The 15,490-nt window shown below is 35.3% G+C and overlaps 1 protein-coding gene across 3 annotated transcripts in view; it reads left to right on the forward strand.

The window, feature by feature from the left end:
* The first annotated feature begins 511 nt into the window (after nucleotides 1-511).
* LOC145690060 (folylpolyglutamate synthase, mitochondrial-like) overlaps nucleotides 512-15,490 on the forward strand; it is a 74,113-nt gene continuing 59,134 nt past the window's right edge. For 2 of the 3 annotated variants that reach the window (XM_081764574.1, XM_081764575.1), the window contains exon 1: nucleotides 512-925. In XM_081764574.1, the coding sequence (XP_081620700.1) occupies nucleotides 767-925 (159 nt within the window). In that variant the 5' untranslated portion in view covers nucleotides 512-766. The remainder of the gene's footprint in view (nucleotides 926-15,490) is intronic. The other variant, XM_081764573.1, reaches the window with a different exon arrangement.

Raw genomic sequence — 15,490 nt, forward strand, 5'->3', positions numbered from 1 at the left:
ATTCTTTACACTCGAATGCTACGAAGTTCTTAGTGCTTCTTTGTACAACACTGAGGTTAGTTTCTTCGCAAGTTATTGTCAAATGAATATAGAGGGTGTATGTACTCTTTTGCAATTCCTTAAGTGTTCTGAAAATAACTTTCATAACTTTTGAAACTGAGTTTGTCTTAACTTGCACATGTGCGTGAAGTGGTTTATTACGAACAGGACAAAAATAACTGTGATAGATTAATTACAAGTAATCCGGTTAGAAACACTGTTGTTTGTATTTTAGTTCCAAACCCGGCCTCCCGCACTCGTTCGCTGGTCAGGTAATACTATACCGCTTATCTCAAACTAAAATATATGTGTTGCATGGCGTTTACTCAAATCCATACTGAAAGAGACGCACGCTGAGAAAAGAACAGTTTTACAGTAAACAACGTATTTCCGTTTAGTATATTATTATATCAAGACTCTGCCACATTGCAAATTGGAAATATTGCGGGAGCCTAGCAGACGATAGATGTAGACAATTATGAATATATTATCATTAGATAACAGGCACTTGCAAAACGTAAACGTTAAGAAAGAAAATTTATTATTTAAGTTAGCAGATTTTGGGTAGAAGCTTGTTTTACACATCTACTGACGAAGTTAAGCTTGATTAAAATAACAAGTGAAGAGTGAATTCCGCTCAGTGTCACGTTGCTACACGCGCGCTCTTTATCAGCCGACGGAAAAAATTAAGGAGATTGGTTTGGATTGGGTAATGTAACGATGCTTAATGTATTTCCAAGGTCAAAGGATTTCCATGAGGCTACTGTCATGTCAGCGTGGTCCAGTTTTAGGAGGGAAGATGGTGAAAGACGTAGTGAATATTGTTTCTCAAGTGCCGAGTGCCGGAGTCTATACCAAAGGACACATTGGTAGTGTGGATTATGAAGTAGGTTGATTTTAATAATTGGTGAGGTGTTATCTATGATTTTACTTATCATTGCTAAGTTCACCGTAATCTAAGAGAATAATTTCATGTTAACAATGAAAGGTTTTCATAGGCCTAAGTTAAATTCAGCATGCAAGTTAAATAATAGACTTCGGTTTTTGCGATACTTCATAAGATCTGCAATCTGATTGCAATTGACGGAGTGTTACGTAACTTAAGATTGATATAATTGCCAGCACGTGAAAATGTGATAAAGTACAAACACAAAAGAAAATGTACATATACAGCCCTCATTAATGTGTATTTTCACCTTCACATCAGAAGTTTTATTTATAATCATCTTTGATAGACTTTGAACTGTTTTATTTTTTTTATAGCGTTTATGCGCAGAAATAGATTAGCATCTAATGAATTGAAATCAAAATCTAGCTTTTGTAAAATTTATAGAAAAATTTGGGCTAGTCTTTAATTTGCCCATTTCTTTGTCAAGAGCAGAACACAACCAACCCGTGCGGGGCTACTTACCCGTTCCTCCTCCTCCTCCTACTACTATTACTACTTGTACTATAGATCTGTATAGTAAAGCTTTTTCTTTCTTTCTTTCTTTTTTTTTTCTTTTTTACTATAAGATTCTTCTAAGGGAATAGAGTGCATTGATCATACAAAAATTAATAGAGACGATGTTTAGCAGAAGGGGCCCAGGTATTTTTTTCTATAAAAAAAAAAAGTTAAAATTTCGGTAGTTTCTGTTCACATTAGGTTAGTTTTGGTTGGGTTAAGCTAGTTCGTTAGATTATATTAGAGTAGGCATATTAAAAAAATAGAATTTCCCTTATTAATATTAGGCTAGTTTGTTAGTTTAGATTTGGTTAGGTTATGTTGGGTCTAAATCTTCCATTTCTCACATAAATTTTGATTTTTACGTGCTTCTGGACCATTCTGCTAAACATTTACCATTAATAGTGTATTTACTTTTTCTTCATGAGGGGCATGGTGGCTCAATGGTGCCGCTTACCTTTGGTGTGGTGTCCTTTGTTCGATTCCTGGCCAAGTAAGTTTGTGATGGACAGCATCGTGTCCATGGGTTTTCTCAGGGTACTCCCGTTTCATCCCACATAATCATTCCATCAGTGGCGGATCCAGAAGGACGATCGGGGCGATGCCCCCCCTCAGAAGAGGGAAGTTTTTTTTCTTTATTTTATATATAAATAAAACGCATTCCAGAGTTTGAAGCTCTTTAAAAGTAGCTCTAAGTAGCAGTATTACAACCCACCGCTCCTTCCCCCAGAAGTCCGTCCTGGATCCGCCCGTGTCTTCCATGATTGATTTGACTGAATCATCGTCTTCCTTAGCCTAAACGGCATAATCATGGGACATTGAACTGAAAAATTTCGTTTATTTATTCACTAAATGCGTTCTTAGTATCTTGAATAATGGAAATTATATTCCTGGGTACAGGTTTACTTCAGGAGGGCTTAACTGTTATGAATATTAAGAAAATTATTTTCCTTACGACTGTGTAGAAGATCACTTTGACTTATATTTAATTTTACACACAAAAGGGTTCGTATCTCGAGCCCACGTCGCGCGAAGCGTAGATAAGGGGTACCATGCGCCGAAGGTATCATATTTTCTTATAGATACTTGTGCAGAGCTTTCGACATTCGATGTACACAATGCGTGCAGACGAAAGGAAATAGAACAAACTGATTTTACCTTGTAATTCAATATTTTGTGCAGAATATACTTCACTACTTTCGGTATTTTATTTTATTTTGGAATCCCTTTCGGCATTGGTGCTGTATCGCTGGACCAATTTGAAAATAAAATTTTAAAAAGTACAAAAATGTACTGCATTCGGTTGTATTTGGTTGGATTGCATGAAGTTACGTTAGATTACGTTACATTAGGCGTGCAGTATTACTGTGCATATCCATAATATAAGTAGTAGTAGTAGCAGAAACGGGTTAGAAACTCCACAGGGATTGGTTGGGTTGTGTTCTCGATATGAAATGGGCATATTAAAGACTTGTCCAAATTTTTCTGTACATTGTACAATCTATGGATGTGTATAGTAAAACAAGTGTACCTCTCCGCGAAATAGTCCATCCACCTCCATATACAGTGCCGCTTACATCAAAAGCAACCAACAAATACAACCGCTTTCTTAACTTTTACTATTTCCCTTGCCTGACTTTCACTCATTCTTCCTCACAAACTTAAATCAATTCTCCAATTGACCCGGTAAATTTCCTAAAATTGCACCGGCGATACAGCACTTAACTCTCCCTTTCTCTCAAACACTACGATTGCACATCATGAGTGAACGCAGTGCCTTCACTTTGTATTGCGTGCCTTATAGTTGAATGAATACTTAAAGCCTCTCGGTTTTGTAATATATTTCTACGTTATTACGCGTGTCACCGGTAAGATTACCACACTTTTTATGAAAAATAATGCTACCCTAAACCACTGGTTCCCAATAAATTTTCCTAAAGGATCCCTTCATACCTTCGCCAAACTTTCGCGGACCCCGTAAAATCCCAAATCGATTTCAAGTCATAAATTAAAATTCTAATAACCACTTACTGAATTGAACATAATTATTTACTTCCCGAAATATTATCTATTTTTACTTTTATTAATTTAGTCTGGTCGTTTGTAAGGTGGCGGCAGTCACAAAATAAAACAGTAGTACCTAAAAATGAGCCTAAGAATGAATATCAATTTGACTGTTTTTCTTAATACATAACTACTGGAAGCTAGCTTAAGATAAAATCTAATTTCCCAACAATAAATCGTGGACCACTTGGTGACCTCCCGCGGACCACCTTTTGGGAACCATTGCCCTAAGCTTTACTGGCACCGAAAGTAGGTTTGAGAAACAAAATCTGGAGAGACATGGAGTCGCATGCTTAACGAAATTTTATGTTACTCTAATCTTTGCTTTGAAGAGGCGACCGTTTATTGTTGCAATTAACTTGATCGATGTAACTTCCCTATTGTATTATTCAGGGAATAACGCTAACGCTGTGTGTGGGGGTTTTCTGGGGGTTCTCCCGTTTCTTTTCACTCTCTTCGTTCTATCTTTTCATTCGTTATCATCGTTTTCCTTGGCCTCGATTCATAATCGTGGAACGTAAAAGAAATAACTCATGATAAAGTACAGCGCGATATAGTATTGTGTAAGAGTTTACTTGTGGTTAGCATTGGAGATCATGTTCAAATCTCACGTTAAGTTGTAGGTCCACGTATCACCTCCGCGATGCTGAAACGCTGAATTTCAAATAAACTAATTAACTGATATTGTTCGTTATTTGTTAAGTATCAAGAGTAATTTACTAAGAAATTTTCTTGTGTATTCTCTCCTGGCTATACTTTCAGCACGGAAGATGCGGTGCAATTCCCGGTGGAAAGTCATGTGGTTCAGATGCCACGTTAAGCTGTTTTTATAGCCTCAGTGCTGAAGGGAAACGTTCAACACCAAATCAATCAATAGGCGGTACAGATTAAGAGTATGGGGGCATTTTGAGTTACAGGTAAAACCTATAAAATGAGAAAAGATCTTAATTATGTAGAATGGGAGCATGAAAATAATAATAATAATAAACTTGCGAACAAGGAAACAGCTTTTAGAATGATAATGGTATGTAGCTGTAATGCAAAGCTAGCGTGTAACAGTTGGTGCACGTTTTCAGATTTTACGGCCAGCCGCATCCTCGCTTTACTACTCGAGTTTTCCAGCTTCGCGCTACACTGAACCTGGATAGATCCAATGCTAGTTGCAGTGACCACTTAGCACATGATGTTACTTTTTTTTTCTCCAGTAGTAGCTGGTTTGATGTCGTGTAAGTTTGTAGCCATATTATAAATCTGTTTACAGTTGGTGGGCATATGTTAATAAAATAACAATCTACAAGATATGATATAATTATTGAAGAATTTGAAATTTTTTAGACAATTATTTCTAGTGGCGCTCTTCAAATTTACCTTGATCGGGATGAACCGTGATATAGAAGGCATGGGGGTAATATTTCCTGGAAGAAATGTAAGTTTCAGTGTTGTAAATATTTGGTCTTTTTTAACGTCTTATCATTTTGCACCTAGGAAAAGAGAAATGGTGATAATGGTAAAATGATGAAAATAAGATGAAGCTGAACTCCGAGGACACCCACAAACCACAGTGTTTTTCTGCGAAGTCCACTTGGCGCGAGCTGGAGTTGAACCAGGGATTTCCGCGTCAGAAGAAAACTTTTTACGAGAAAGTTCCCTTTCGTAATCTTTAGTTGTGGGTCTTCGTATGAGGCTAAACCTCAAGTAACGACCGGGTTTGGCAGACGAAATGGCTCTCAGTTGGATGATGCGTGATAATAATACAAATGATTAAGTTAAGTCGGTCCTGGCCAGTGATGTATATTTTCCGGAAAATTTTGAAACGGAAGATTTTCTTAAAAATTTTCCGATTCATAAAAACATACTCCACTTATTCCTACATCGTTACACCGTCGTTTAGTCGTAAAATTTATTGGTAATAGATATCGTGTGAAAAAGTTTCATGAAATGAAAATTTAAGGAGTCTTTATTTGTACAAAAATGTTTCAAAAACTTCAATGTGTTCTTTCCTCAGAATTCACCTTTGATCTCACAAAATCATATTTCGTCAGTTTAATACGGGTAAGACGAAGTTTTCTTGTAGCTTTTCTGGATTTACATACTTGCAACATATATAAATAAGTAGAGATAATATAAAGTACATACCGTACTGTAAATTTTTGACTACCCAAAATTTCACTTTAAGTAACTCATGAAAACAAATACTAGACATTTTCTGGAAATAAACATTTATTTATTCATATATTCAGACGAGAAAGTAAAATGTAACTAATAAGCAAGGTGGCTTGTGTAGTTGTTCTTCCAATAATATAACAACAGAAATGTAAAAAGCTGCGCTATTAGTGTTGCGTTCTAAAAGCAACAAGTAATTTCATTTACAAAATTATATATATATATATATATATTTGTTCTATCGAATACATTTTTATACATAATAATGGTTGTTTTACAATACAAAATATCTGCTCTAAGATATTGATTATACAAAACTCCAATATTGGAGTTATAATTCACGAGTGTTAAACACAATAAAATCAAGATATTTCTTTTTATTTTCTGTTACAAACATAATTTTCATAAGGAACATTTTTGTAGTTATTTCATCACATAGACAGGCCTGTATATGAAGAAATAGTGGAATTTTCTGTTTTCGAAATAATTAATAAATTCACAAAGATTTCTTTTTGATTTCTTGTTGCATTTTAAACAATGGGATGAGATATTTGTACTCTGAACTCGATCTGTGTTCCCTCCACTTTACACACACACACACACACACACACACACACACACACGGAGCAATACTATGTGAACTTTTATTTGCCAACTCGAAATATTGGAGGGGGGCGCGGTGGCTCAGTGGTAGAGCGTTCATCTCCGGTGCTTGGGGTCCCTGGTTCGATCCCAGCTCGCGCCGTGTGGACTTTATGGTGGACAAACACCGTGCTCGTGGGTTTTCTCGGAGTTCTCCCGTTTCCTCCTACTTTCTTCATTCCACCATTTCACTCATTTCTCATTATCACCGTCTCCTTTGGCCTAACCGGCATAAGCGTGGAACGTTAAACTTAAAGATTTCATTTCATTTTTCGAAATCTCGGAAACTTTCCTCTGTAGGAATTCAGTTTTATTGCTCAATATGCAGTTAAATATAGCGAAAAATATTTCACCTAACATCACTATACGTAATATTCAAAATTGTCCTGCTTGTGAGTTTTTCCACTTGTTTTTACATCTTAATGAAAATTTTCCGATCCATGAAAATGCCTTTCACTTGTTCCTACAGAGCAATAAAACTTTCCAATTCACAAATAGTTGTTTTACTTTTTGCTTCCAAATGATGAAAATTTTTCGATTCATGAAAAATTTTCATTTGTTCGTACATAGTACTGGAAAAATTTTCTGAACCATGAAAATTTTCATATTTAAAAGATCTTTCACTTTTTAACATTTAATGAATTCAATCATTTTTATGGGGTAATGACGAATTGTTACTTGGTCACTGATACTTGTTTAGCGCGGAAAATTTTCCGGAAAAGTATAACTGAAATTTTTCCACCTCACATCACTAGTCCTGGCTTCGTTTCCCGAAAATTTTAGGTTTTAACGCAGCTTCAGGAGCTAATTAAAGAGCTCTTTAAATTTACGTACGGCAGACATCAGTGCAGAAAGCCAAAAATAATGTTAGAAGACAACGCGTTGACCACCTAGTGATTAATCCGGTCGGCTTATTTCTTCGTTAGGTGATACCACCGAGATTCAGTTTCTAATATTCAGTTATACCTAGGTAAATGTAAAGGGGTTACATTTTAAGCAGTATACTAATTCCAATAACAATGCACAAACACGAATGTTATTCAGTAACAGGAGTGAATTTTGTAGACAGTGGGGAGAAAATGACAAACAGTCATTAACTAATAATATTTTGTGGAATTATGGAATGAATTTCAGAAATGTAATACGAGCTAATCTGTCTGCGGAATAATTTTTCTTTATGCCGAAAACAGGATAAGAGAGTTGAAGCACTATACTATACTACTGTATTACACCAGGAATTATCCTTACGGTGTTTTGTGTACCAAAACTCGTTTATGTGTTTATCCTGTAGGTCCATGTGTCTGAGAATCAAAAACTCAAAAATATTTGATGAATCATTATCCATTTTGACTAGGATGTGGAGGATCAAAAGGTAGAAATATACTTCTTTGGCGGAAGTGATATTCAAATCAAAAGTGGTAGAAATCAATTTTTGGTTTTAATGATCACTATAAAGAAAAAAAAACCTGTAATACAGGGTGAGTCAAAAGTCCGTTACCACCCCTTATGAAGTTAAAGCGAATGTGAATAGCCGAAATTGCTTGAGTTGATTTTGAGTTTAACGTCCCTTTCAGCAGCGAGGCTATATGCGATGTGGAGCTATGGATTAACATGGAATCCGAATCACATGAGCTCCCGCCGGAAATCAAACCCGGGTCTCCCACGCCAAAGGTGTGCACACTAACCGCATAGCCACGAAGGAGCTCTAGCCGAAATTGGTAATTGTAGCGACACGTTAAGCCGAGGGGGGAATCTTTATGGTGCGTGTCTGGTGAACAGCCGCCATTTTGAATCTCGCTCAGAAAGTTTAAATGGGGAGAGGGTCATGTGATAACATGAAATCAACACTCGCTTCATTTTGTAAGGGACTTTTGACTCACCCTATAGATAGAGACATGCAGTTTTCTGCAATCTATTAAGCGTCCCAAGAATACATTTAGTCTCTATTCTGAACTTAGTAGTAAAACGGAAGTGATAGAAATCCATTACAATTTCCGGTTTAGATATTTGTCTACATACAAGGAAAACGATAAGATATACCAATCATTTTAAAAAAATTTATTTAGCTCTCTAAGAATAGATCTTTCTTTTATATCTGTATTAGAATCGAAAGTAGAATCAGTTAATCTTCCCAAGGATATATTCCATTTCTTCACTGAAATCGGAAGTGATAAAAACAGGTTTCGTTGAAAAACCAAGTCGGTTTCAGAGAAAACCAGAATGTCGGTTTTCTTACAAACAGTTTTTTTTTTTTAACAATTTTGACTATCCCTAGTTTAGAACTCGTTAGCAGTCAACCTAGTAAGTTCTACAAGATTATTCCCGGGATGGTACAGGGTGTCTAATATACAATGTAACCCGGAGTTTGGGATAGTAGAACTTTTGAACCTAAAGCGATACACAAATAATGGTTATACCAAAATGAAGCTTTGTTTATGCATATATTTTTTTAAACTAGAAAGCAACGATTGAAGTACACTAGAAACCACACAGTGTTGCCAGATGTAACCGAAGGTGTAAATCAATTTTTTTGTGAAACATGTAAATCGACTCATAACTCATACGTATGGATGTTCTGTCATTAATTTTCAGTTTGTTTCGTTGGAGTAGTTTAGAAACTATGGAGCAGAGAAAAGAATTTTTCATTTCCGCAGATAACTAATCGGATGAGGCCTCTGTAAGAGTAAACTAGGAAAATCGTAGTTTTCATAAATTAACACTTTGAATTGGAAACTCTGCTGATGTTTCAGTGCATTAAAAGATGTGTTACGTGTCTGTCTACATTATGCAATTCCTGTAAAGAACGAAAAAGAAACTTTGAAATTATCATGATAAAACTGTTACATGCACCCGGCAACACTTCTACTACCACGCAATGAGTTATCAGCTCAACAACAGATGCTGGAAGTCCCCCTGTTTTGATTCAAACACAGTTCACACGTTTCACCATGTTGAGAGCAACTTTACGAAGACTAGAAGTGTTAATGTTCTCAATACTACTGCGAATGTTCGTTTGCAGGTCTTGTATAGTTCGAGGATTGATCTTGTATACCTCTTGCTTTAAGTAGCCTCATAGAAATGAATAGCAGCGTTGCCGGGTGCATGTAAGTAGAAGTTTTTTCATGATAATTTCAAAGCTTCTTTTTCATTGTTTTCGGGAATTGCATAATGTAGACAGGTCCTTAACACGTCTTTTGATGCACTGAAACATCAGCAGAATTGCCAATTCAGTGTTAATTCATGAAAACTTACGATTTTTCTAGTTCACCCTTACAGAGGCCTCATCCGATTAGTTATCTGCGGAAATGAAAAATTCTTTTTTCCTGCTCCATAGTTTTCAAGCTACTCCAACTAAACAAACTGAAAATTTATGACAGAACATCCATACGTATGAGTTATGAGTCAATTTACATGATTCGCAAAAATTTGATTTACACCTTTGGTTGCATCTGGCAACATTGTGTGGTTCCTAATGTACTTCAATCGTTGCTTTCTAGTTTAAAAATATATGCATGAACAAGGCTTCATTTTGGTATAACCATTATTTGTGTATCGCTACAGAAGTTCAGAAGTTCTATCGGTTCAGAAGTTCTATCGGTTCAGAAGTTCTATCGGTTCAGAAGTTCTACCGGTTCAGAAGTTCTATCGGTTCAGAAGTTCTATCGGTTCAGAAGTTCTATCGGTTCAGAAGTTCTACTATCCCAGACTCCGGGTTGCATTGTATATTGGACACCCTGTACCTTTAGATGTAGCCTCTGCCTGATTAATTTCGCTCTCTCATTAATGTTATTTTTTATTAATAATTTCAGTGCAAGTTAGCTTCACAGGCAGTAGCGGGAAGTATTTCAAATACCGTAAACAAATATGAATATAGGCTTATTCATAAAAGTTGACTGGAGCGTGCATTTTTTTTTCACCAATGAAATTTTTCCACTGAGGAGAGTTTTTTTTTCTACTTAAAAAATTGTCTTGTTTTTAGGCTTCAGAAGGAGTACTACCTCAGTATTGTAAATCTTAAGTAGTTTTCTCTTGTTTCTAATCTTCAACATGTAGGTAGCATGGTTTCTTCTTATAACTGTTGTTGGCAAATGAATCGATAGATTAGTGCCATTAAGGCTTCCCATTCATATTCTTTACTGCAAGACCATTTCGTGGTTAAATCCAGACGTAATCAGGCGTCATTTTGTATTCGTCGCTTGTGCGAATCCTTTTCTCACTTCGGGAGCTTGCAGAAAATTTAGAACAAGTGAAGATCGGAAGGTGTTAAAGATATTAAAAGTCTTCTTTGTCTTTGTGGTTTGCAGGCCAAAAACGATTTTTCGGATGCACCATTGGTCGCTTTATTTGCGTTTCATCGCTGAGAACAAGAGGCGAGAGAATGTGAATGAATGAAATCAAAAATGAAATGAAAAGTTTTACGTCCCACGGTTATGCCGGCTAAGCTAAAGGAGACGGTGATGATGAGAAATACATAAAATGGTAGAATGAAGAAAGTGGGAGGAAATGGGAGAACCCCTTGAAAACCCACGCACACAGTGTTTACCACAAAGCTCACGTGGTGCGAGCTGGGATCGAACTAAGGACCCCACACACCAGAGGTGAACGCTCTACCAGTGAGCCACTGCGGCACCCTGTGAATATTTGAGTGTTTCGTGGAACTGATATCTCATCGTCATAAGTGTAGGAGAGAAAGAAGTCATGCTTTAGCGTTTTGGAGCTAATTGGCATGTTAAAACATAGTGTGTTATAAAACATAATGTGCGAATGACGATCTAGGGTAGATGCACATTTTTTTAATAGAATATTTTCACTTTCAAAAATAATGTTTATCATGTATTATTATAGAAATTAATAACATGCGTATATAATGATAACTGCATTAGAAGTCTGTATTACGATTTGTAATAGTATTTGGTTTCATAAATTATTTTTTTCTTAAAATTGACCACTTTGTAATGGGGAAAATAAAAATATTTCAGTTTAACATCCCATGATTATTGTGCCCTTTAGAGTAAGAAGGGAAACTGATCGGGGCAGATGAATGATGATGGAAGGAGTGGTAGAATGAGAATGCGGGAGGAAACGGGAATACCCCGAGAAAACTCACGGACCCGATGTTATCCATCATAAACTAACTTGGCCGGGGTTCGTACCAGAGGTAAGTGCTCAGCCACTGAGCCATCGGTTCCACGTACTTCGCAGTGCAGCCGATAGTGGTCAGCATTTATAGGTTCTACTATTTCTTTATCCTCATTAAATGTCTTTCAGTTCTTATTCTCTGTCGTACATATTTTCCGTCAGATATATTTGCATTTATTTATCATTCCAATACATTTTTCACACATTTCCATACTCTCGCTCTGTCTCTTCAATGATTGCTCACTAAGTCTTAATTCTGTTAGCTGTCCAATTGCATCATGATGCTGTATCAACATTATAAACAATGTGAGTTGCCAGTTGGTGTTGACTGTGGGACTACGTAGCATGGTAAGAATTTGTATACGCAGAAGTTAAAATAAAGAACTAGGAAAAAGTGTATGTCCAAAGTCAAAGACATTAGAACATTTTCCTGATAGATTATCTCTTCTGTAACGTAATGTCTGTTGTTATCGCTTTTTCTTTCAGTAATGCTGACCTTAGGCTTAGATTTTGATTTACTTTTTTTTTTTTTATCTGTTATGCACCGTTTTCTTTTCTTTACTTTACAAATTCCAGTTTCAAGACATTGACACATAATCTCAGTTATGCGGATAAAAGTTTTTTATGTATATATGTTTTTAATTTTATTTTTATTTATTTATTTATTTATTTAAATTTAAACAAGTTTAAAAATATTACTGTGAGTCTTTTAGTTCGCAGGATCCATATAGCGAGTCACTTTTTAAAAGTAAAAGTTACTTTTTTTTTTTTCAAGTTGGTCACTAAAAGTTACTTTTTTTGGGAGGTAAAGTGACTTTTTCGTAAAAAAAAAAAAAAAAAAAAAAAAAGAAATGAAATCTTTAAGTTTTACGTCCCACGTTATGCCGGTGAGGCTAAAGGAGACGGTGATAATGAGAGATGAATGAAAATGGTGGAATGAAGAAAGTGGGAGGAAACGGGAGAACCCCGAGAAAACCCACGAGCACGGTGTTTGTCCACCACAAAGTTCACCTGGCGGGGCTGGGATCGAACCCGGGACCCCAAGCACCAGAGGTGAACGCTCTACCACTGAGCCACCGCGCCCCCCGTGACTTTTTCGTGTGATTTATGTTTTGCATTGGCAGTTTTCTAAGAAAAATATAAAATTAAATGGAAAAAGGCAGAAACTTGTTACTCATTACTCTTCTGAAAGCTTCAGTACTTGCTGCCACATGGGAAACAGTCAGCTTTATTCTCACTTCAGCTTTTATTCTTTCTAAAGCACAGTGGATGGTTGGTGGATGCTTAAGCTCTCAAGGTGGGGTTGAAAACCCTTCTGTGTCTATTCTTTTATCATAATAGTCTTTTAGTTTTCTATCGTAATAGTTAACGCTTCGCTTCACGTTGTGTGTGTGGGGGGGAGGGGGGGGGTCATCATGTTCGTCTTGTGTTAGGCTTCTTGTATGTTGTTCTTAAGAGTAGGTGATGAATTTTAATATTTCATGGCTTTGAGAACTTTCAATGCAAAAGTTAAATATAATGTCTCGAATGAAGAAATTCGGAAATAGGCCAGAACTGGTTCCACTTACTCAGAAGCTTCTTACATCTGCTAAGTCTGCTTACCGTAACTACAAAGCATACTTAGAAAACTTAGGAAAGGAGGAAGCTCAAAAAGAAGTAAAGAAGAAACAAAACAAAACAACAAACAGAGAGAGATGATGGAGAAATTTACAAAGGGAAAAATAGGCATGATGAGATTTTGGTCACTTTTCAACTATTTACAAGAGACCAGATCACTACGAGCCCTGAGTTCGGCAAAATTCGTACTTTTTTAGATTGTTGGTGAGATGAGTGTTGCTTTCATACTTTACTAGTCTATTTTCAAGCCATTAGTATTGTGTCTTTAAGTTACATGTCCACATTCAAAGTGGTTCCCATATAAGGATACCTAAGGTTTCATTGATTAAATGAAGGTCAGAATAAAACAGTTACCTGTAGTGAGAGCGGCCCCTTTTTGATTGCAGGTCGTATGAGTTTGAGGTGGATGATGTCCCGCGACTATATATATATATATATATATATATATATATATCTTTCGAAGAGGACTAATGTTTCATTTAATGCCGTAGGAATTGGCTCCTGCGATTCGTCGGGAACGTAGTTAAAGACATGGATCTTTTCGGAATTTCATTCTAAAATAACACTAGTTTTTAAGGAATTTTCCTCATTTTCTTGTACTTTTTCATTCATGTAATGAATGAAACATAATCAACTTTCCCAATTGTCAAAGAAATGCCAAATTTTAAATTTGTAAAGCAGGCCAAATTGTTGCAACAAAATTATTTGTTCTATACTATAGATAGTTAACTTCGATCGATCTTTCAGAAAAAAATATAATTAAAAAGATTTTAAAAATAAAAAATAATATATATATATATATATATATATATATATATATATATATATATATATATATATATATATATATATATATATATATATATATATATATATATACTGGCCATTTATTTGAATTTTTAATTTTTGGTATTAATTATTAAGAATAATTATAATTATAGGCACAATTTTAATAATAATAACAAGTGCATTAATATCAGCAGGAGTCCCAGCAGTGAGGGAACCGACTGGATGTAGCCGATCTGACGGAAAAAGACCCGATGGTATGACATTAGTACCTTGGAAGAAAGGAAAGGCATTGATTTGGGACTTCACATGTTCAGACACCTATGCCCCCTCCAACCTACAATATGCCTCAGTACAAGCTGGACTCGTAGCTGCTCGAAGAGCGAAAGAAAAAAGGAATAAATATAGCAATCTACTCGATAACTATTGCTCTGTCGCAATAGCAATTGAGTCTAGCGGTTCTTGGGAAAAAGGAGGCCTCAAATTTATAAAAGAAATCGGCCACCGTCTATCAATTAAATCAGGAGATAATCGAGCAAAAAGTTTCCTGATTCAACGCATAAGCATAGCCATTCAACGTGGGAACGTGTCGGCTATAATGGGAACGTTACCCACTAGTAAAGAGCTAGAAGTCTTTCTTCTGTAATTGCGGAGAAGGGGGATTAGTAGTAAAAACAGACATCATTGGTGCATCAATTTATGTAGCAACCGAGCAAGGAGTATGGAGACAACTCAGCCCATTTTTTAAAAAATGTAATTAAATGTCTCCAAGTATGGGCATTTTTTTTTATTGCCATAAGCTTTACCTCAAAAGATAATAAAGGAACTGCAGCATTATATGATTTAATTTTGGAAATGAAAACGTGAAAGTTTAACACGGTGGTCCGTTCGTTTCATTAGTTTTCTTTTGAGGAAAGAATTGTAATTAGGCTTAATCTGAAATATTTTATTTATATATTAACAGAATATATAAATTCTGTAAATCACATTTTCCGTTAAAAGTAAAAAATAAAAATACATTGTATAATATTTTTATTTTCTCACAGAACGAATTATATATTACATATTTTGCAATACATAGTTAAGTACAATATTAAAGTATTATGGTAATTAAAAAAAAAATAATAATCTATATTCCTTGCGTACAATATCAAACAGAATTGAAGAATATCTTGTGTACTGGTATCTTAAAGTATTGTGAAGTAAAATATATGTGGCGACTGGGAATAAGAGTCTGTTCCTAGCTGAGAAGATTTTTTTTTTTGAAGACATTATAACTGTAGATTGCTCTGTATTTTTTTTTTTTTTTTTTTTTTTTTTTATCTTGAGAAAATCATGAACTCATATCTCTAAAGGTTGATAATAAATAAATGAAAATTTCAAATATTCATATAAAAGATGTCATACAAATATGTAACCAAATTATTATTAGAACTTTCTATTAGTTTTAGCGGAGGAATCGAAGAAAGTCAACATTTGCATGTATTTTAAGGGTACAACTAAAGTAAAAAACGATATATGCATTAATATGTCTTTCATACATGTTAGTGAATAAGTTAACGGAGTAATGCTTATAAATAATTTTTCATGTTTCAT

Source organism: Thermobia domestica, chromosome 7 (genome assembly GCF_964235325.1).
Source record: "Thermobia domestica chromosome 7, izTheDome1.hap1.1, whole genome shotgun sequence".
Taxonomy (NCBI): Eukaryota; Metazoa; Arthropoda; class Insecta; order Zygentoma; family Lepismatidae; genus Thermobia; species Thermobia domestica.